Below are 21,244 nucleotides of genomic sequence, written 5' to 3'. Positions count from 1 at the left end.
ACCAAAACCACCACCAAAACAAATGAAGAAAATAGTTTTTTCTTTGTGCTCAGTATAAGTACCAGCTTAATCATAGAAATTCAGAATTATATGTAAACTAGTATACAACTCACTAATAAAAATTGTAGTTCTATGGAAAGTTGAACTTATTTGTACACTCTACTACTAAAAACTTTCAGTATTAGGTGTAAGGAGAAAGTGTATGTACATTCCAAATTCATTATGTCCAAGGCAGTCACTTTCTTTCAGCCCAGCATTTAGTCTCTATCACAAAGAAATAATTTTGCTACCATAGCTTATACTAGCTCCTGAAAAAAACAAAAAACAAACTGTGTAGGAAAGAGGAGAAGAGAAACTAAAATGGTAGAAGTCATATCCTTAGTGAATACAGATACTCTGGGAAAGGAACCCCAGAAGATGGAAATCATGTTTGTGTTGACATTTTGCTTAGAAAGTTTGAGTTTCTGAATTTGGCTTTCATTTCTCTGAAATTGCTACAGCTCTTTTGAAGAATAGAAGTTTTTTTTATGCCTGCATAATGACTTCCATAATTAACTCCACTCCCTAAAAATTTTTTCAAACATTCTGGTGACTTTCCACTTAATACAGAGAGACTGCATTTCAAACACATACTTTATGATTCAAAAATACTTTCTTGGTTTTATCAACTTTCTTAGTCAAAGGTTTAATTGCATTCTGACCTTTTTTAATTCAGTATCGTATATTTAAAAATGGAAGTCCTTTTCAGACCTGAACTATGAGCTTTTATTATTCATAGCTTGGTATGAAATTGTGCAAAAGAATGTATTAATACATTTTGAAATAAAATTGCAATATACATAAGCTGAAAAAGAACTGTGGGAAAAGTAGTCAAAAAGACTTATAAATATTTTAGTACTTTTTTTGATAGAAAGATCACTTTCAAATATTATTTAATTCTAAATTAACAATAATTTATGTACCCAAGTTTTATTTTTAATACACACTAGAAATACTTTTTCAAACTGTACCATTATTACTCATTTTCACTTATGAAGCATTTGATTTTTTCCACTATTTGGAAAGACCCTTGAACATTTGTTCAATAACCCAACCAAAGAAGTTGTTTATTCCCAGATCCAAAAAACTACTTTAAGAAAGAAACATAAAAATTAACTATTTGCAGAATTTTTAAGGCATTGGTATATATACAGTTCTCTTTTTGATTACCAAGGAAGGATATAAATAAAGGCTTCAAAGTAGATATTAAAATGTTACATTTAGCAAAGAATTCATTGACTGCTAGTACATCCTCTGAATGGGGATGAAAAGTCTAGAATTAATTTTGAAATTAGTTTCTTAGTTTAATTGCAATCAAAGCCAGAAATCTGTTTAGCAAGTTATGTCTTGTATTCACAGACATGATTAACAAGTCATTCTCTATATTCACTTTTTCAAAATAACAAAAGGATAACTTCTTTCTAGATTAGAAAATAAACATTAGGAACCCCAAAACAATCAATGCCTTCTTTCAGAAATAAATGTGATTATATCCTCTGGAACCACATAGTTTTGCTTTGGCATTATCAGAGTTTTTTTCCTCTGGATCGTATTCTTTAATACCAGGTTAAATTTCCTGTTCTTGTATATTATATGTTGTAAATGTATATTATATTTTCACATTTTTTCTTCCATTAGGTTGAAACAAGTTTATTTGAACTTGCAACAATAGTAAAACTTACCAACCAGAATGACAGTTTTACAGAAATATTTGATGAGGTGCTTGTCTACACATAGATACCAAGAACACACATCTTCCTATAATGATCTACTGAGACCTAATTTGCTTTGGTCCCCTTTTTTAAGAAAAGACACCAAGGTGAACACCACGGTTTATCTGTACAGTTTAATCTTGTTTCTGCTTAGGATTAATTTGGAGCAAGAATGCCTCTTTCTAAATTCAGTGCATTTTGGAAAACATTAAGGTATGTAATAACAGATAAAGCACTATTATTTCATAATTAAATATTCAACACATGCAGTTACTCAAAAACAGTTCTATACATTTCCTGAAGTTTAAATTTATATTTCATCTAGGTCTACAACCACAGTTATGTGTAGCCAGTCTTTACAGGTAATTAATCATGGGCTTAAAATTCCAAGTATGCAGAACTGTATATCACAATATCAAGTGCCATTTGTATGAATTTCTTGGTACATATTAACCAAATACCATTCATGTATATTAAAGCATTTCAGATTCTCCCGGGCTGAAAATGACTGTATTCTGTCCACAGAATTATAATATAATGAACAGGCGTTCAAAGTGTTTAAAAAATAATAAATGTCTGACAATCACAGTTTTGATTCAGTAATTATAAAAACAAACAAAGAAGGAAATAAAAGACAGCTGTGCATTTTGCAGGAAAGAAAAAATCCTGTAGTATTTTCCTCTGCCAGTAAAAAAATCAAGTTTCTAAGACCCTCCTGCATTTTCTCTCATGCACCACTTGATAGACAAACAAGAGTGAAATGAACCATGATATACACTATAACTAAACAGAGCAAAATAAATGCTCTCAACATAAAACTTTGATATTGTGTAATTACAGCAGGATTAAAACATCACTGTTGTTATTTCTTCTTTTTATCCTTTGACTTGATAAAGATTCATGCAAATAAGTATATTTCAGCCAAGATTTTATATATTTCCCTAGACACATTTAATTAGTAAATCTCTTTTCAGTTGTCATGAATTTAAGCACTATTAAGTAAACTATATTACTAAAAAGTTAACTTCTTTATTAGATATAAAATTAAGTATGATGAACTTATCAAAATTAGCCATTAGATATCTTGTGGGTAGTGCAACTGTGTCCTTAAAACAAGGGAAAAATACAGACCTTAGTTTATCTGTACCTTAAATTATCAGCTAATGATAAACAACATTCTCACCCTTTTGCAGCTCTGGGCAGCCTCTAAGACTTCAGGAACTATCTAATGCGAAGTTTTAACTGGAAAATGCCAATTTGCCTGTTTCATATACTTAAACCGCACAATAATCCATGACAGTGGCATGTCAAACTAAACAACAGCCTCAGGTAACTCCACTACCTCAGTGTTGTTTTCTTGAGTGCCTGCCTGCCATAGAACTCAGTCAGGATTGATTCATGTGATAAATTGAGTGGCATGGAATAAGGAAAATAAGGTTGAATCTGAACATGCACTAATATAGGAACGGAATAGTCCACTACTGTGCTGATTATTTACATTCATGCTGAAGTTCTGATAGTTTTTCCAAAGAAAGGATTAGCAGAATAGCAAAAATAACTCTTGCATGACAGCTCAATCCTACACTGCACTAGCAAAAACATTGCAGTAGGTGGACATTAGGTCTAGAAGACTGCACAGTGTGTTAAGAAAAAATACACGCTGGATCTTTGACTAGAGACTCTGCTCAAAGCAGTATGTTTGCAAACAAAACTGTCAAATATAGGAATCAAACACTTACTTTAGCATCCATCTGTGGTTAGAAGGCTTGCAGATAAGTTAGCAAGCTGGAAGTGACCCATAAGGATCATAAAATACAACTCCCTCCTCCTCACAGGACTACCTAAATCTAAATCATATGATTAAGAGCTTGGTCCAGAAACTAACAAGCTTTGTGCTGTGACCACTTTCCTGGGGAATCTGTTCCAGTGACAAACCATCCTCTCAATGAAAAACCTTTTACTAATGTCCCATCTGAACTTCTTATGCAGCTTCATTTCATTTCCTGATGTCCTAAGTCAACTAAGCAGTCACTAGCATCATCTAGTGGAATGTCAGTCCAGTAGTGTTTCTGTACCTCTCTGTCTGATTTTGAGAAATTAGAAATTACAACGCCTCAAGATGAAAACTAAAATGTGCAGATTTTTTTGCAGTTGCTTGAAAATCACCTTTGAGTCTCACCTGGTGATGAAAGATTAGAATGCAGGCTTAAGTTGTAAGCCTGTTTTAGTCCAGCAAGGGAATTTCTAGTGTTGCCTAAAATCCAATTGCACTAGAATCTCATCTCGATTATGGGTAGTCTTTTGGGATAGAGATTCCTTTTGCTGCAAGAACTATTAATTGTTACTTGTGCTGATTTAAAACTGCTATACAGGCAACCAAATAGTAGCACAAATCTTTCTTCTGTATTCCAATAAGCAAAAGAACTACCTTAAAAATTTAGTTACTATCAAATATTGTACTACTTACCACACTACAGAGCTAATCCTGTTTGCTCCATTACAAGAAGAATTGGTTGTAAGATTGCAAAATCCCTCCTTTTAGTGTTGACTTAAGAGAGCTTTACATTTAAATTTGGTATCATGTTTTTGACATGAACAATTTAAAACATTCTACAAATCTGATGCATCATGTTTATACATATCATGTCCACTTTCTGTAACTAACATCGCTTCCAGCAAAATCTTATTCTAGTCCAATAAATGAGAGAAAAAATAAAGTAATTCATGAAAACCAAAATAATTAAATAGTAGGAGCAGGTTAAAGATCAGCATTCATTTTTAAAATTAAATTTAAAAGTCTGCAGTAGTTACTTAGAAGATTGGCAAGTTTTACAAATAACGTCACCAAGCATTTTAGAGAGAAACACAGCCGCATTAGAATGGAGTCATTAGGCAATACATTTATTTTGAAGCCAATTAACCTTTTGTCAGAGAAATGTCGGAGCTGTAATGGTTTCAGCAGTGGAGGTCAGCCTGTAACAGAGGCACGTATGACAGCGATTACGCTGTCTGACATATGCTGGAGACTGAGAGTACAGCCGTGGAATGAGAATCTGCCTTCGTTTGTATTCTGCTCTGCATTTTCAGGGAGCAGACAATCTTGACCTATCCATTTAGGTAATTAAAGCTTCTATTTGGAAGTGTCCTGCAGGAAGGTGAAATCTGGGGGAGATAAATGGCTGCTGCTCACTGTATCCAGCCACTTCCATCATTTGATGGACTGCCTGAAACAGGCTGCATTGCCAAGTCCTCATAAAAATAGAGATGAATTGGGCAGGAGACAATTCTCTAAGGCAAAGCAACTCTGTCATCTTCCTTTTTGCAGCATATAATTTAATTGTTAGCAAAGGCAGACAGCTGACTCAGGGGCCTTACTCTAATGACTTTCCCACCATCTTCCATTTGCTAAGAAATTATTTCAGTGTATTTACTTGCAAGCTAACTTTGTCTGACAATGAGAAATGTCACTTCAATAAGCTCAGCTGGTTGTCACAGCTGTGCCAGGACTTACCTTCCAGGCAATTTTGTTTCCTGCACACTCATGCTGAACAGCAATTGGAAAGTCTCCTCTGTCATAAAACTTGCGAAAAGCTGTGCGTTTTGCTGGTCTTTGTTTTACTGATCCTGCAGGTGGGGGCCCTCTTACCTTAAAAAGAAGAAAAACAAAACAAAAAAACCCCATAGTTTAGTAACATATTTTTAGAAAAAGCCTAAAGTCTGGCTTAAAAGAGATATAAAAGACGAATAAGTGATCTCCCAAATTATAGTTTGCTTTCTTCTTTACATGCTACACTACACTACTTTGAAAATACACTTTGGTAATGATCTACAGGTTTTGTTAACTGCCTTTTTTTTGCCACTTTCAGATTATCCCATAAAAATTTGCTATATTTTAAAGTACATCTTTCTATTACCACAATATTTCTAAGCAAAAAGAAAACACTAAGAAGAACATTACACAGTAGAAGTTGTTAGAAAATTAAGTATTTCTCCCTTTTCTATTTCTTTCTAGAAGTAATTTGACTTGATTTCCAACTAATATTACTGTTCATGCTCTCCACCATCTTTTGCTAGTCATTAGGTAATGAGATTAGGTAATCTCTTTTAGCATATCCCATCCCTAAATGCTATGGATTTGGCTTTCAGATGACTTCCAGTCCTTCAGTATTGATGGCTGAAGTACTGGAAAAAATGAAGGTCTTTTGCTCAGACCTCTCTTCTCTGCCTGTGAGGAAATTTGATTTAGCTTCACTCAGTTCCTTATCTGAGTTGTTGCTGGTTTAGCATATAGCACAGTCTGAATGACAGTCGAATTCCAAAATGCTCATGCTGGAACCTTTTCCTCAGATAAACATGGTAGCAACAGCAACTAACAATTGGCACTAAGATAATAGAATTTCAAGTACTTAAAAGAAATCTATTGTTTAAGCTAATTAACAAACCTAATCTCAAATGCTAGGAGAGTCTAAGAGAGCTAAACTAATCTCAAATGCTAAGAGAGTCTAAGAGAGCTAAACTAATCTCAAATGTCCTTGACAACTGATTCTTCACTCTGAAACTCCATAGCTGTGCATCCGGGATAAGAACTTCTTACAATTCTCTTCATGTTTCTTCTGTTAAAAATGCTATAATGTGTCATTTTCAAAAAAAAAAACAAAAAACGCAAAAATGAGAACTTCAGTGTTCGTAAACCATACCCAGTATTTTTTACTGTTCTATTTGTCTTCAGTGACCCTTTCATTAAGTTTCTAGCAGTACAGACATTCAGATTTCCAGCAAACAGAATGTAAACTTGTAACATCCTCTTTTTCATTTGGGTCATTCCATAATTTAACTCTGCTAAATACAGATATAAATTTGACTTGGCATTTTTTTCCCCCCAAAGTGTTTTCACATAATTTTCCACTGGCCAAGGTAGAGGAGTCCACTAGTGATATGTCTACACTGTGCTTTTCTACAAATTGCTTCAACTAGGCTACTAAACTGTGACCTATTGTTGCATATTGCTGTCCCTGATAGACCATGTCCAGTAAAACCAGATTTGATATGCACAGGTGTAACTTTGCTTAATAAACACATCTGCAGCAGTTGGGAATAATACTCCAAGAAAAGCATTCCTAACCCATGTAAATAAACCTCCACTTGCTGTTCTGCAGAGGAGCAATTTGTTCTACACCACCAGTATAATTACTTTCACTTGTTTTTTTGTGGGATCGTTTTGGTTTTTTCTCAGTTGAGGCAAATCTCAGAGTCACAGCACTTTGAGGCCAATGGAAAAACACCTCTGTTCTTTTGTATATTTTTTCACAAACAGGTCTTTAATACATCCTTTAAAACATTATTTGCTGTATAATATCAGAGGTACCTGTTAGATTTTAACTTAAATTATTGATAAAGAATATGCTGTCTTGGTTACATGAGATACAATCTGAATAATTTTAGGAGACTACCATAACTAGAGGTAGTTAATGCAATCTCAAATTACATCTTCTCTGATACCAGACATTCTCTTCTTCCCAACTCATATTAGTAAATTTGCTATGAGCCTTTCCCTACTGTACTTTATAAATTTTCTAGAAAATATGTTTATGTTAATTTCTTCATATTCTTTATCCAGGAACAAAGATACTAGAAGGACTTAAAGTATGCTGGTATCAAACCCCTTCATTGTGCATTGTCCTTAGATGAAGACTTTGAAGCTCCATCTTAATTAATATACCTACTTTGATCTGCCATCTCCAAAAAAGGTATGGTAGAATCAGAGAAGGTTCAGAAGAGGATAATGACTGAAGGTATGGAATGGCTTTCAAAAGAACAGAATAAAGGAGAAAATTATTAGTATGGAAGAATAAAATAAAGAACTATAAAATCCTGATATTATGGAAAAGGTGACAAGGGCAGATTTCCCATTATTTCCTTCAGTAAAAGCATGGGACATTAAATCTAGCCAGTAAGAAGTTTGGAACAAACAAAAGTAGTTATGTATTCATGCAGCAAATAGTGGATTTATGGAACTCCTGGCCAAAAGTCAGTTCACTGTAAACACTAAAAACTTCTGTACATTCAAGCTGTGACTGCAAAAGTTGACAAAAAAAAAGTCCATTCAAGTTGACTAAATCCTGATTATCAGTAATCATAAATACAATGAGTATTATTTTGGATGTGATACAGTCTGTTTAGGAGATTGCTCAGCCTTACATTTAGTCTCATGGTGACATCACATTGGCATCTTATACTTATCCATTGATTAAGTGCCACAGCAAGGGTCTTTCAGATGATGAGCTCAATGTAAATAATACAACTTCTTGTCATTAATGTTAAGTACATTATGTTGTACTTTGTACTATAATATTAAATTCCATTTCTATAACATCAGGACTCAAAGGCTTCCACTTCTGTCACACCATGATCTTCATCCAAACATTATGCCAACTATAAATTTCATTATGCAATCCTGATTTTTTCAATGAAAATATTAAGCAAGGTTATTCCTAAAACCAAAAATGAAGAAGTTCCATTAATAAATGCAATCTATTATCGTATCTCTCATTTCAATATTACATGTCATTTTTGTCTCCACTTCAATATGGACCTTTTTACCCTCTGAACATGTCTTGCTGTATAACTACCAAAGTACTGTATACAGCTGGAGAAACAGCACTGTACTGAATCCTTGAAAAGAGTGTCAACAGAGAGAGCTGCTGTTTTTCTCTTTGTCCTGAAGATGCTTTTCTTGTCAGATCGGTCTGCAATAGGTACAGAGACCTTTAAATACCTGGAAGACAAATTGATTTCAAAGCAATGAAATGCTCAAGACAGAAATGAGCCTGACATCTACCTAGAAGAAAGAAATAGCAGCAATCAGGAAGACAGTGGAACTGTCCCTGCAATGAAGATACAGTAATGTTGCATGACTGAAGAGTACTTTTGCTCCTTTATTTAATGAAGACAATTTGTTTTCTCTGTATCTGACAAACCTAGCTTATGAGACCTCTGCTAGAGTGGCTGCACTGAGCCAGTACTGCTTACCTTTTGCAAACAGTTTCTTTTCCTTCCAGTCTTCACTACTAGTGAGACCACCACAGAGCATTATTCTCTAATGCAGACACTGCTTTGGGTCATTCTAGCTGTGCATAATCTGCCTGAGGAAAAGTTTACGTGTTTGATTTCCTCTTTCATTTTTGCAATTCCTGATCTAAGTCTGGATGACATTATCTCTACAGGTGTCCCTCAGCTCAAGCTTCTCAGTGATTTTATGTTGCTAAGTGAAATACAAAACAAAATAATTGGACAATGCTTTTCTTTGGTATAGTGAGTTTTGCTTTCTTACATTTTATATTGTTATAATTACTGATAAAAAGGTCACTCGGAAAGTAGTCCATTTATTGGAAAAATAGTAACAAATATTATCTTCTTCAGGCTAATAAAAATGTTTCATTGCAATATAGTGAGAAAGATTAAGATTAGAGTTCCAGTTAATTAAAGGCTAATATTCATGATAGCAAAGTATATGAAGCAATAAACAGATTGTGAGGTTCGTTAAATGCCAAAGTGAAGTTGAAGAGTTTGATAATTGCAAAACTAATTTATTGTAATTCTATGCCATTGAACTATGTGACAAGATAAAAGATGTAAGCCATTAAGCAAAAAAGAGAGAAAGACCGTATTTCTTTCATTGATTCATGGGCATTGAAAGCCATTTTACCTGGTTGCATTCTTAAATTTTTCAGTGATGGCACATTAGGAAAATTACAAAGAAAAAATTTTTGAGGTCAGGTTTAAACAGTGATTAATATTTGAAGACTGAATTTTGTTCATTTTCTGAGTGTCAAACTCTATGCACACTCAGGCACCTAAATATCTGTGTAGGACAACCGGCCATTTTTGTGAAAACTATCACTAGTTTCATGAGCAGTTTAAGCCAAACAAAAACTGGACTGAGATCCTACTGGTCTTATACAACAATTCATGTATTCTATTAAAAAAAAGACAAGTGACACAATCAAATTTAATGGTTAAAAGATTTTTTTTATTATTATTTAACTCACATTAAGCATTTGGAAGAAAGAAATAGTGTCCACTTTTTGTCTGCCAAGATTCTTATATAAAAATTGGAATTTAACCCCAGCCTTTTATATTTTCTCCTCATAAAAATATTAATTGAATTTATTTTTGAAGTTACAGGGATGAAAAGTTATATGACCACCAACTGTCTTAGCTAAAAAAGGCAGTCTTTCTTGAAAATATAATGACGTTATCACCTTGAAGAATAAAATTTTCAGAAATAAAACCATAAATTCCCATTTTTGTATCTAAACTAAAAGAAAAATGTATGTTTACAAAATTGCACTGTACCCACAGAATAGAATTTACTAGTGCCTTCTGTCTCAGGGAACAAAAAGGTGATGGCATTAAGGAAATGTTTGTGTAATCACTGACAGACTCTTTGTCTCATCCTCCTCTTCTACTGGTGTTAAACTTGGCTAATGCAGCATAGTTCAACTGGCAATCCATTTATTTCACCATGGGAAAGATCAGCATCCATTTCTTTGTGCACTGGTGCCAGAAGCTATGACCAAAACCCTAATGTCAACTTCAAGCAAAATGCAATATATATTTAATAAGTCAAACTACACAAGGAAGAATACTCAAGCTAGCACAAGTGCTAGCAGAAGTATTCAAAAATAAAGACCAAGTAAGATACCTAGCACTATTCAGGGCCATGCTAACACACAAAACTTTACTAGAACTGTCAACTACAGGGTCCTCATCCTCACAGTGTGATAAAGCTCTTATCTTGGCTGGACAGGCATTGACACAAAACTGCCTAGGTACAACTCATGCCCAATGAACAGGCTGAGGTACAAAAGCTATGAGCCACAGTTTGTGTTTTTGGTGTCAGCCCACTAAAGTACCTTACATGTTTCTACATTTGTAACACAGACAATCCCATCATCAAAACCCTCTCATCAATAACCCGTGAGAAAACATCAAGATTTTGGCAGAATAGCATGATAGTAGTTTTGGTGACATCCACAGAGTTTTGAATAAGCACAGTAGCAGTACTGAAGATGTAGAAACCCAAATCTTAGGCAAGTGTTAACAATCAGAACCTCATCTAGGCAACCCCAAGGGTGTCTACTCTGACTGGTAATAAGCAACAAAGTCTGCCCTGCTCTTCTTAATTTACTGATCCTAATTTGATTAAACTGACTTGGGTAGTTAATACATCCTGAAATCATGTTTTGATTTTGTTATGCAGTCATACCAAAAATTGAATAAGAAACTTCAAATGACAGGAGAGGCACAGTAAGATGTCCCAGTAGATACTGCTGAGTTCCACATTAGTTCTTTTTATTTAATGTCAGTATCACAAGCATTCAATATCAAAAGAACATGATCCCTCAACATGTATCAGATAAAAGCTTTTGATATCCAAAAAGAAACCGGGAGATATTTCTTCAAATGTGCCACTCTTGATATGCTTTAAATGGTGCCACATCTAATGCTTAAAAGCTAGTTCTGGGGCTATTCCACAAATCTGGACAAGACATCAAAGCCCATCTCATAGCTTCAAAAGTCAAATGGAGAAAAATCAATTTTACAACCCCCAAATGAAACTACTGATAGGTCAGCAAACATTACAAATGCTTCCAAAGCACTACAACTTGAAAGAAAAATTAGACACGTGATTTTGTACAAAGATACTGTATCTCGTTACTGCCTTGAGACACTACAGCAAGTAAGTCATAAGCTGCATGCAGAATTATTCTATTTCACCACCTCAAGAAACATTACTTTTGATTGGGGAAGGGACAAGCTGTTTCAGTAAGACAGATGTGCCTATGTCACAAACTCCTCTACAGCACTATGTACTTGGAAGGTCCTTCATCTCTTATCCTCTACTGGAATACAATGTAATTATTTCATATAATTTAGATTTCTCTCCTGATGCTTGCCAAGCAATTTCCTTTGATGCAAAGGGAGAAGAGCCACAACTGCTAATATATTTCTCTCCTAATACATTTCTTTCCTTCCAGTCCAGATGAATATAGTCTTGCTCTGTTAGTTTCATAAAGCATCCCAGTGCATCAACTGCACTAAATCTGGAAGCCTTCTAAATTTTTCCTGATAGCTATTTTACTTTATGGCAGGGTTTTTTACTTTCAGTGATACTGTTGCTCATGAAGATATTTATTAAGCTGCAAAGACATGGCCTTTTTCCAGAGACAACTGATCAATTGATTTCTTTGATGTCAAGTTCAAATCATTCCCTCACAAGAGGAACTCTCATAGGAAACAAATAGTTTTTAATTCATATTGTGCGCAGTTGAAAATGTTTTAACAAAATCTGCTTGTCTGCTTGGCATATACGTAAAAAAAAAAACTCCCAAGAAGAGAAAATTTTCCTTGGTGAGTCAACTTTGTCTCATATCAGAAGTCAAATTTGTAGGATGCAAGTGAAAAGGAGCTCTCACAGAATAGTTCTTCTCTGATGCTTACAATAGCTGGGTTGTAACTGTGAAGCAACAAATTTATCTTTCTCAAGTCACAATGCTCTTTCATAATTTTATTATTTTAAATGCTTTCATATTGGCAAATGCAAGATTCATCACTTTCTGTAGTAACTGATATTCCTCAAATATTTTATTTCTATCTCCATAACTACCTAGACTGTTTGTTTGCAACCCTTTTACTTGAAATATAATTTTTCATGCCTAAAAGTAATGATAAAACTTTATTATATTGATGTTAATGATTTCAGAACAGCTGGAAGTTATAGTGCTATTGAAGTCTACTACATCTGCATGGAAAGACATGAAACTTGACCAGAGCACATGAAATATTAAAAAAAAACCCCCAAACTTTTAACTTTTAACTCCATAGGATCCTTTTACAATTTCTATTTACTGAATATAGCTGTTCCTCATACTGAAGCTCTTATGCAGCATCTTTAATCCATACAGCATTGTTACTGTAGGCTAAATCAATCTGCCCCATATTCAGGGCAGTGAGAATTCTGTGGTCTTTTTGAGGTCTGGAAGGTATGAGGGAGCCTCTTGTTAATGGCAAAAAAAAAAAAAACCAAAAAACTTTCTTACATAAAATTATCATCTTTATACTTTTTAGTAGTTTTTAGTTTGGCCATCATACATTGATATTTGTTAATCATCAGTGACAAGTTTTAAATCTATCCAGTGCCACAGCCTATGCTTTTATTTTAGAATTGTTCCACTTATGTGTGCTATGACTTAAGAAATCACTTAAGGAAAAAAGCAATTAAATAGAGTTTAAGACCTTTTCTGAAGTCCTGCCCCCTCTTTTTCTTTCCTGAAACTGATTTCTTCACACGTATCTGAAAGCAATGTACTGTGAATTTCACCATGATTCTCTAATAAACAGTTTGGGAAGGAGTTGCTAACTGTTTGGACATCATGATGTCTCAGGTGGGGAGTGGAGTACAGTTAGATTAACTCTTCTTGTTAAACATCAAAACCTGCTCAGTTTTTTAAAATCTTACTATTGGTTTTTGTGCTTCATTTTTTCTGTCATGCTACCAAAAATTCCTTGAAATATTACAAATCTCTCTTGTTAGTAAGCTGATTAGACTGGAGAATACTGACAAGGGTTTTGAGACTTGTCTTTGCCATTTTGGAAAGGAATCTGAGACACAGATTCCTTTTAGAATTGTGATCATTCACTGCCATAGGCTGTCCAACTGCTTCAGCTGTAATTTACTCAGTTGCTTTCCACATAAGATAATTAAACCTTCAAATATCACTTCAGCAGTTTTCCTGCTAGCCTTGCTGTCCTATATACTTATGTTATTAGAGATTCAGATAGGCATAATTTTTTTCATTATTGAAAATATCTTTTATTCAACTTAGAATTGAAATAACACAAGATAACAGAATAGCAGAAGATTGACCAAAAAGTTTTTCTTTGGTTCACAGGAATATTCTCAGGGATTTTTATTTTTTATTTTTTTTTTTTTGCACAGGAAGGTATATTCTATCCAGCTAGTGGAAACAGGGTTTTTAACAAGTTTGAGCTCATTTCATTCTTTATACTCAAAGCATTACCACAGCAGATGTAGAGCTTTTTTCTTCATCTGCCAGTTAATATGACCAACTACGTATTTTCTTTTCCTCATCATTATTATTTCCTCTTATATACCTCATCATCTCCAGAGCTGATTGCTAGGGTGCTAACGGGAACAGAATCCCAACCCTCTCCAGTTTTCAGCTAAGCAAGAAGCATGAAGATTCTCTTAGGCCAAAGTCAAAGGACAGAAACAGGGCATTTTCAGCATATATTATTAGCAAAATAGACTTTGTCATAACTATCTAGACAGTGAGCACATAAAATTTAATGAAACTTCTTGGTGATTTAGACATTCTAAAAAATTAACAAGGATCACTTTTACTTAGAAGAAACTGAGAAGTATGTACAATGTGAAGAATAAAAGTGATACTTTTAGACTTTATATCATTTCTCAACCAAATTATGTCTAATTCATCCCATTTTCTTGTGTTGTAACCTACACATTTATAGTCAATTCAGTTTAAATTGACACCACTGATTTACTGTGTACAGACTCCTTACACAACAAGTGGTGTAGCAGAAAAGAGAAGCCTTTTTTCCTATGGGACTTTTGGGGGTGGCTCTTTTCCTAGAATATTCTGATGCAGTTTTATATGGTATACATGGAATTCTGAGCAGAGACTGGAATGAAGGTATCTAGTTTCAAGGGGACTGCTCTAATCAATTTATTTATATCTTATTTCTTCATGTAGTTCTAGAATCCTTGAAAATACAGTTTTAGTGGAAACCATATCCCCAAAGCATAAATTTCACTGCTATAACTGAAAAAAAATTCTAAGATTTTCATAGCACAGACTAGTGTCTTGACTTCCAGGGTACCAAAACAGGATATTAGTTATTAAGAAATCTATTTCTGAAATTTATCAAAGAAATTAGAAAAAGCCAAAATAAATTAACTATTTATTATGATGAACTATGAGGAACTACGATGAAACTGCTCTATGCAGCATCTAGGAAAGGCATTAAGAATAAAACTATTAATAAAACTCTGAAATGCAAAATTATATCAATATTGTACAGGTACATCAAAGAGAAATATTGTCTCCATATGTTAGCCAAAAATAATCGTTCTTAAAAACCCCAGAACTCAAAACTATGCACATTAAGAGTTGAAAAACATACTTTATAGACTAGAATGATAAACAGGTCGCTTACAAATGTTGGTAACTAGCCATAGGAAACTTTAAATGGGCATTTTTTATTTAATGACTCCCAGCTCCTTAAGGAGGACCAGAGGTGTGTGAGAAAATCCAGTGCCATGAGCAACAAACTGCTACAATTACACAAAACAGTGCAATTAAAAAAAAAGTGAGTTTCAGTAAACTTCTTGGAAAGTAGGTAGAGTCTCAGGGAACCATATTCTTTGAATGCTTCATATAGTTTCCATTATAATAACGTTATAATTACAGAATCATTATCATGGCTTGGTAAGGACAATAAAGAATAAAAAGAGACTACATATTGATAGATTTAAACACCCCCCCACCAGACAAGAACATGCATAGAACATACGTGAATCACAGAATTTATAGTAATTTTGGATAGAACGTGGCAATGAAGAAAAAGTCAGCTATGTTATAATAAATAAATGTGATGCCAAGCATACCCAAGGGGAACTCTCTGGTTATGGGGAAAAGGTCATCAACAAAATATCACACTAACAAAATTGGGATAATGATCACTGCATAACTGTTTCTTCCAAAGAGGAAGAGCACTATTTACTTCAGAACCCAGACATGCATTGGAAGGCTGAGCACAACATCAGCTTAAGGCACAGATACTAGAAAGCTTGTGTGTATACATTGCAATGGCTTCAACTACTGGGCACGAGCAGCAACAGGTGGATAACTTGACTTTAAGTATCTTCTTATCTACACCACTTTGTGGGTTTTTTTTAAACCAAACTGCTAGGACTTTAATTAAATGAATCACAAATTCCTGAAGAAATTGCATAGGCCGCTTTGTCTGGTAACTTTGCCCTGGAGGCTTTGCTATTAAATTTCAGTGCAGCAAGCGATAGAGATTGCAGGTGATCTAGGCTGCAATTCAGATGCAACAGCATTTATTTACCATGCTACTAGATGCAATCCTTTTTATTAAGCTCTTTTTTTTTTTTAAACAGCTTTAAGGACGTTATTATTCAAATTTACATTTCGCCAGAAAGTTCAGACTCTTTACCTGAGACACATCTGTACTATCAACTGCTTCAATTATTTGTTTGGGGCTTCATTTCCTAACACAGGTACTTATGTCTGCTCTAATTCTGTATAACCTTGCAGCCTCTCAGACAAGCATCTCTTAAGAGATTTAATTTTCGAACTCCCATTTTGAACTTCAAGACACAGAAATCATACTTTAAAGACCATACCAATCAAAGTAAAAACATTTCTATTATTTTAATAATAAGTAAAAATTTTAAAATAAATCAACTGGTACTCAGGAGAAACAAAATTCCAGAAAAGTTTCAATTTTCAGTAACACAAAGATAAAAGATGAAAACAGAAGAAACACTGTTAAAATAATCTAGTAAGATGAAGTTAAGGGAAAAGGAGGTAGCTTTTTACATGCCAGAACAGAAACATGAATAATTTTACTCCATATAGGTTGCAAGAGAATCAATTAAAAAAAAGCCATAAGAGCTTACCAGAAAGTAGCTCTTCCATGAACACAAATGAACAAGAATTATGACTCCAAGACATGGAAGTTTCAAATACTTTTTTTCCTTTGAAAAAAGCTTTTCCAATATAGAGAAATGAAGGACTGTTTGAAGAAGCATTGAAAACAGTTCGAATAGATGTGACATTGTCTCTCAGTTGAGACTCTTTATGACTTTTTTCAACATGCACAGCAATTTTGCTGGTGGTCATATAAACAAACAATCTTTCAATGTCAATCCCGCTGCTAGATATAAATATAGACACTAGGATGAAGACTGCAAGGCATCTGGCTATTCTTAACAACATTGCATAGTTTCCTGTCATAAGGCTACATATGCAATGTTTTCCTGTCAGAGAAGCCAGTTTTCAGTACGCTAACAGGGATGCTGAAAGATAATTGGAAATCTGAGCATGATTCTCTATATGGAAAATTGTATTTTAATTTCCATAGTTTTCTCCACCTTTTTGGGTAGAAGAAATGCTCTTTCCAGTAAAAAGTAAAAAGCACAGTTGAGATCCCAGTAGAGTGACAGCTGGAAACCAGCAGTAAGACATAAGGTTTCATCTATCTTTTCTTAAACTCACTAAGCTTACTACAAGGTAAGCACAAGTTCTTGGCAGAACTGAGGATCAACAAAGAGACTGTTGTAATGGATCATTATGCATTAATAATAATTGTAAAGACATCTAGAATTTATAGTAAAAAACTTTATTTCTAACTATTATAAATATTTTATTAGCTCTATTTTCCTTGACAAATGCAATCAACATACATAGAATCTAGCAATAAGATTTGCAGATAGGGTGAATAGCATTTATTAGTTTAATTTATATAACCAACAAAATCAAAACAGAAGCTCTTCTTCAGCTCTGTAACCCAAACTGCAACTTCAAAGTTAAACAAACTGAAGAAAAAACCTGACAATTTAATTTGATACATATCAATTACACCATCTCGGAAAGAAAACATGGTTGGGTAATTGTGAAGTAAAAAACGTGAAAGAAAAGTGAGTAGTAACCATTATTTACTTATCAAATTTATTAACCTTTTAAGCAGAAATCAATTTTGAGCAATACAGTATTTGACAGATCAACTGTCAACTGAGAGCAACTACTAATAACACTGATGGAAGTCAGTGCTATAAAGTACTGCAGCTCATCATAGAATAGAATCACAAAATCATTAAGGTAGAAAAAGATCCCTAGGATCATTGAGTCTAGTCCTTAACCCAACACTTCCAAGTCCACCAGCAAATAAAATCCTTAAGCACCACATCTTCATGTCTTTTCAATATTGCTTTCTAAATACGCTGGTTCAACCACTTCCCTGGGCAGCTTGTCCAGGACTTGACAACCTTTTTGGTGAAGACAGTTTTCATCATATCCAGTACAAACCTCCCCTGGAGCAATTTGAGGCAGTTTCCCCTTACTCTATAGCTTTATACCTGGAAGAAGAGATTGATCTGACTATACCCTCCTTTCAGGTAGTTGCAGAGAGTGACAAGGTGTCCCATAAGTCTGCTTTTCTCTAAACCTGCTGATAGTTTTAATTTTACTGATTACAAACATGAAGCTCAGCTTTTCCATTTTTTTTTTATATTGAATTATCTACAAATTTACACAAAAATCACTTTTAATAAGAAGGTGTATGGACAACACTTAAATTTCTGGGACATTTCCTTTCTGTGAAAAAGGACTGTAATGTAATTTTTCATTGCTTGGTTCCCATCCATCTAAGAAGAGCTCTCTTGGTGAATTTATGAGATTACAGGAAACAATGAAAATCTCCAGCTGATCATATATTACGCTTTGTATTTTATGTGCCAAATTACTTTCAATCTCACATTTTATCTTCCAGTATGAAATAGCCATAGTTGCAAGTTACTCTTCAAAGTCTTGAACATAGTGATTCTGCTCTCAATTATACTTTCTTTTTCAAAAGCAAAGATTGTCTTCTAAGAGATGGTTAACTCAGATGGATTGAAGAGACTACTTAGAAGGTTTACCTAATTGAAACTGTGTTTTATTATAAACGGATGCCCACATTAAAAATACATTGACAAATTGCTGAAAAGATTTACACAACAAATCAGTACAATAGATAAGAGTGAGGGAATTCAGATAGTCTCAAACAATTTTGAAACAACAAAGCAAACTCATTTAAACTCATCAAGCAAATTCCTTTCTAGGACTTATTTCCTTGATTCCTGAAAAAAATGAGGCTCTAAAACTTCAGGTTGATATCAGTCAGCTTTTGCTTTGTATTTATCAATCAAAACACTTTCAGCTAGTAATAAAACAAGGAAGAAATTAATCTTATGGTTACTGGTAAAACTTCAAAAGCTTCAAAAAACCTCAACAAAAGATGCCTAGGATTATATAGTGTTGCGACAAAAAAACTGCAAAGATGCACAGGCAGAGCATGCAATCAGAAAAACTCATTTCCAGAATTAAGTCAGATTGTAACTGGCATAATAAAAACACTTATGTCAGACACTGGAGTTTGCAATAATAAAGAGTCTTAGAAAGGATTGAAGAGGCTATAAGAGATTAAACTAATCACAGCTGATATTGGCACAAATCAGGTATCAGATGCCATATATTAAAATCTTTATCTATGCCTTCTTTAGAAACATGGAGTCCTAATATCTTAAAAAAAAAAAAAGAAAAATGCATGTACATAATAAAACCCAGCATTTTTAAAACCTAGTAAGTTGCCAGTGGAAAATGCACTTCGAGGATTTTCCTCAAAGTTCAATGCTGAATAAAAGGAGGGTTCCAAGCATCTGAAAGGACAAAGTTTCTTTTCCATCTCTATCTACCTTTTTATTCTGCTCTACCAAAATAGCTATTTTAGCATGTCCTTTGTTGTCATGCATTTCTTACTGAGATTCAGATTTTAAAAAACCACAAACATAAACCTTCTCCCAGTGTCCCCCAGATGATTTGCAGAACAAGTGTCATCCCAAAGATCGTTAGCAGGCAACTGGATTATCAAAATCAAGAGCAGCTACATAAAAAACTCCAAACATTCTGTTGTCAGTTTTCTTTAGATCCTCAAACAGACTCTACTACTGAAAGAAAAAGGAATATATTTCAAAGAAGTTGATGTATATTTTTAAAAAAATAAAAATTTGAAAAAGGCAAAAAAGGTCCTATTAGCCAAAGGAATTGTAAAAAGCCAATGCCAAAAAATATAGTTCCATGTAAAATTTTTTAGTGAATTTGTCAGTTTCAATAGATAAGAAAAAGAGAGAATGCACTCATAAAGCTATAGGTTCTTTGAAGATCAAAAACCATATTGAGTAACTACATAGTGAATTTGGGAAAAACAAAATTAGAGCAGTGACAGAGCTAGATGACAGATAAAACTTATTTTCAAAACTACTACAAATGTTGACATCTAAAATCTTAACAGTAACTACAGCTCAGTGACATCATAACTTTTGATCAAATAAAGACCAAAATCTATTTCAATTTGCTTAAAAATTATGTGAAAAGAAACTACCTCTCCCTAAGTCCAATGATATATTTGCTTTTTTTATCTCATGCATTTTCTCTTTTAATCTCAGAGGAAAAGGGTCATTATCATGTCAACCCATGACTAGGATTAGACATAATGAAACTGCAAAAAATTGGAATCAGAGTAAAATATTTGCACATAGGGACAAAGACTAAATGAAAATAAAACGCTAGCAATTAGCACTATGTGATAGATATTTCCATACTATTTCTGTAGCTTTCTCAGAATATTCTGCCAGAATATCCCTCCAAGCTCTCTAGTCTTCTGTTCCAGTGAAATAATTCTCTTCAAATATTTCTATAACATGCAATTAAGGTTTTTAAAAGTACAGATACAATAACCTTGAGCTTCTCATTTTGCAATGGTGTACAATGCCATCAGCAGATCCTGTAATTTTACTATGGCTTCTAGTGACAATGTGTTATGAATTTGCAACTACACCATTAAGAATAGTACAGTAACACACATTTTTCAAGGATTCAAAAGTGATATAGATAAGGCCATCTCAGAAAATAAAGAAGTTACCCTTTCTCTGGCTTGCTGTATTTTCACTATAGAGGAAGAAATTGATCCATAAGGGAAGTACTAGTAAAGTTTTATGCTGTTTAACACCTTAGCATTTCTGCATGTTAAGGAATAAACTCAGGAACATGACTGTATAGAATATTTGATGCTGAGAAACAAGTAATTGTGAAAATGAAATACATGACCACAAATCTTTGCTCCAATGCAAATGCAGTATAAAGTTGCAACTAATTTTAGCAAATGACAGAACATGCTGAGTTGGAAGGGACCCACGAGGATCATCGAGTCCAGCGCTCAGCCAGGACAATTCCCAAGAGTCACACCATATGCCTGAGAAAATTGTCCAAACACTTATTGAACTCTGTCAGGCTTGGTGCTGAGACCACTTACTAATTGAAGAAAATTCCAGTGCTCAAATTTGAAGAAAATCTTCCCCCATACTGCAAAAGCAATGATTGTTTTGGAACCAGCAACGTTGCAGTAATTATTATTGATGGCATGACAAACTGCCTTAAGTGTGGTGTTCTGATAACCACTGAAGAATTGTGGTATGATTGATGCATGCCTTGTTGTCTCACCCTACATCTCCATTGATTCATTAGTTCCATGGGGTGTACTGTAGCCAAAACAGGAAGGGAATACAGAATATAGGAAGAGTACTGCAATATAAACCTGTTTAATAA

The 21,244-nt window shown here is 34.0% G+C and overlaps 1 protein-coding gene and 1 long non-coding RNA gene across 2 annotated transcripts in view; one reads left to right on the top strand and one right to left on the bottom strand.

The window, feature by feature from the left end:
* The window catches only part of LOC148224288 (uncharacterized), an 80,779-nt gene extending 70,830 nt beyond the window's left edge, over nucleotides 1-9,949 (top strand). Inside the window, exons 5-6 of the long non-coding RNA XR_015802299.1 lie at nucleotides 2,945-3,080; nucleotides 7,369-9,949. This is a non-coding gene — a long non-coding RNA (uncharacterized LOC148224288). The remainder of the gene's footprint in view (nucleotides 1-2,944; nucleotides 3,081-7,368) is intronic.
* The window catches only part of PACRG (parkin coregulated), a 95,583-nt gene that overhangs the window by 40,835 nt on the left and 33,504 nt on the right, over nucleotides 1-21,244 (bottom strand). The window contains exon 3 of the mRNA XM_088161416.1: nucleotides 5,263-5,397. Within this exon, the coding sequence (XP_088017542.1) occupies nucleotides 5,263-5,397 (135 nt within the window). The remainder of the gene's footprint in view (nucleotides 1-5,262; nucleotides 5,398-21,244) is intronic.

The sequence above is a fragment of the Sturnus vulgaris genome, chromosome 3 (genome assembly GCF_052056855.1).
Source record: "Sturnus vulgaris isolate bStuVul1 chromosome 3, bStuVul1.hap1, whole genome shotgun sequence".
In the NCBI taxonomy this organism is placed as follows: Eukaryota; Metazoa; Chordata; class Aves; order Passeriformes; family Sturnidae; genus Sturnus; species Sturnus vulgaris.
Note: the sequence above shows the minus strand (reverse complement) of the source record. Positions and strands in the feature narration are given on the sequence as shown.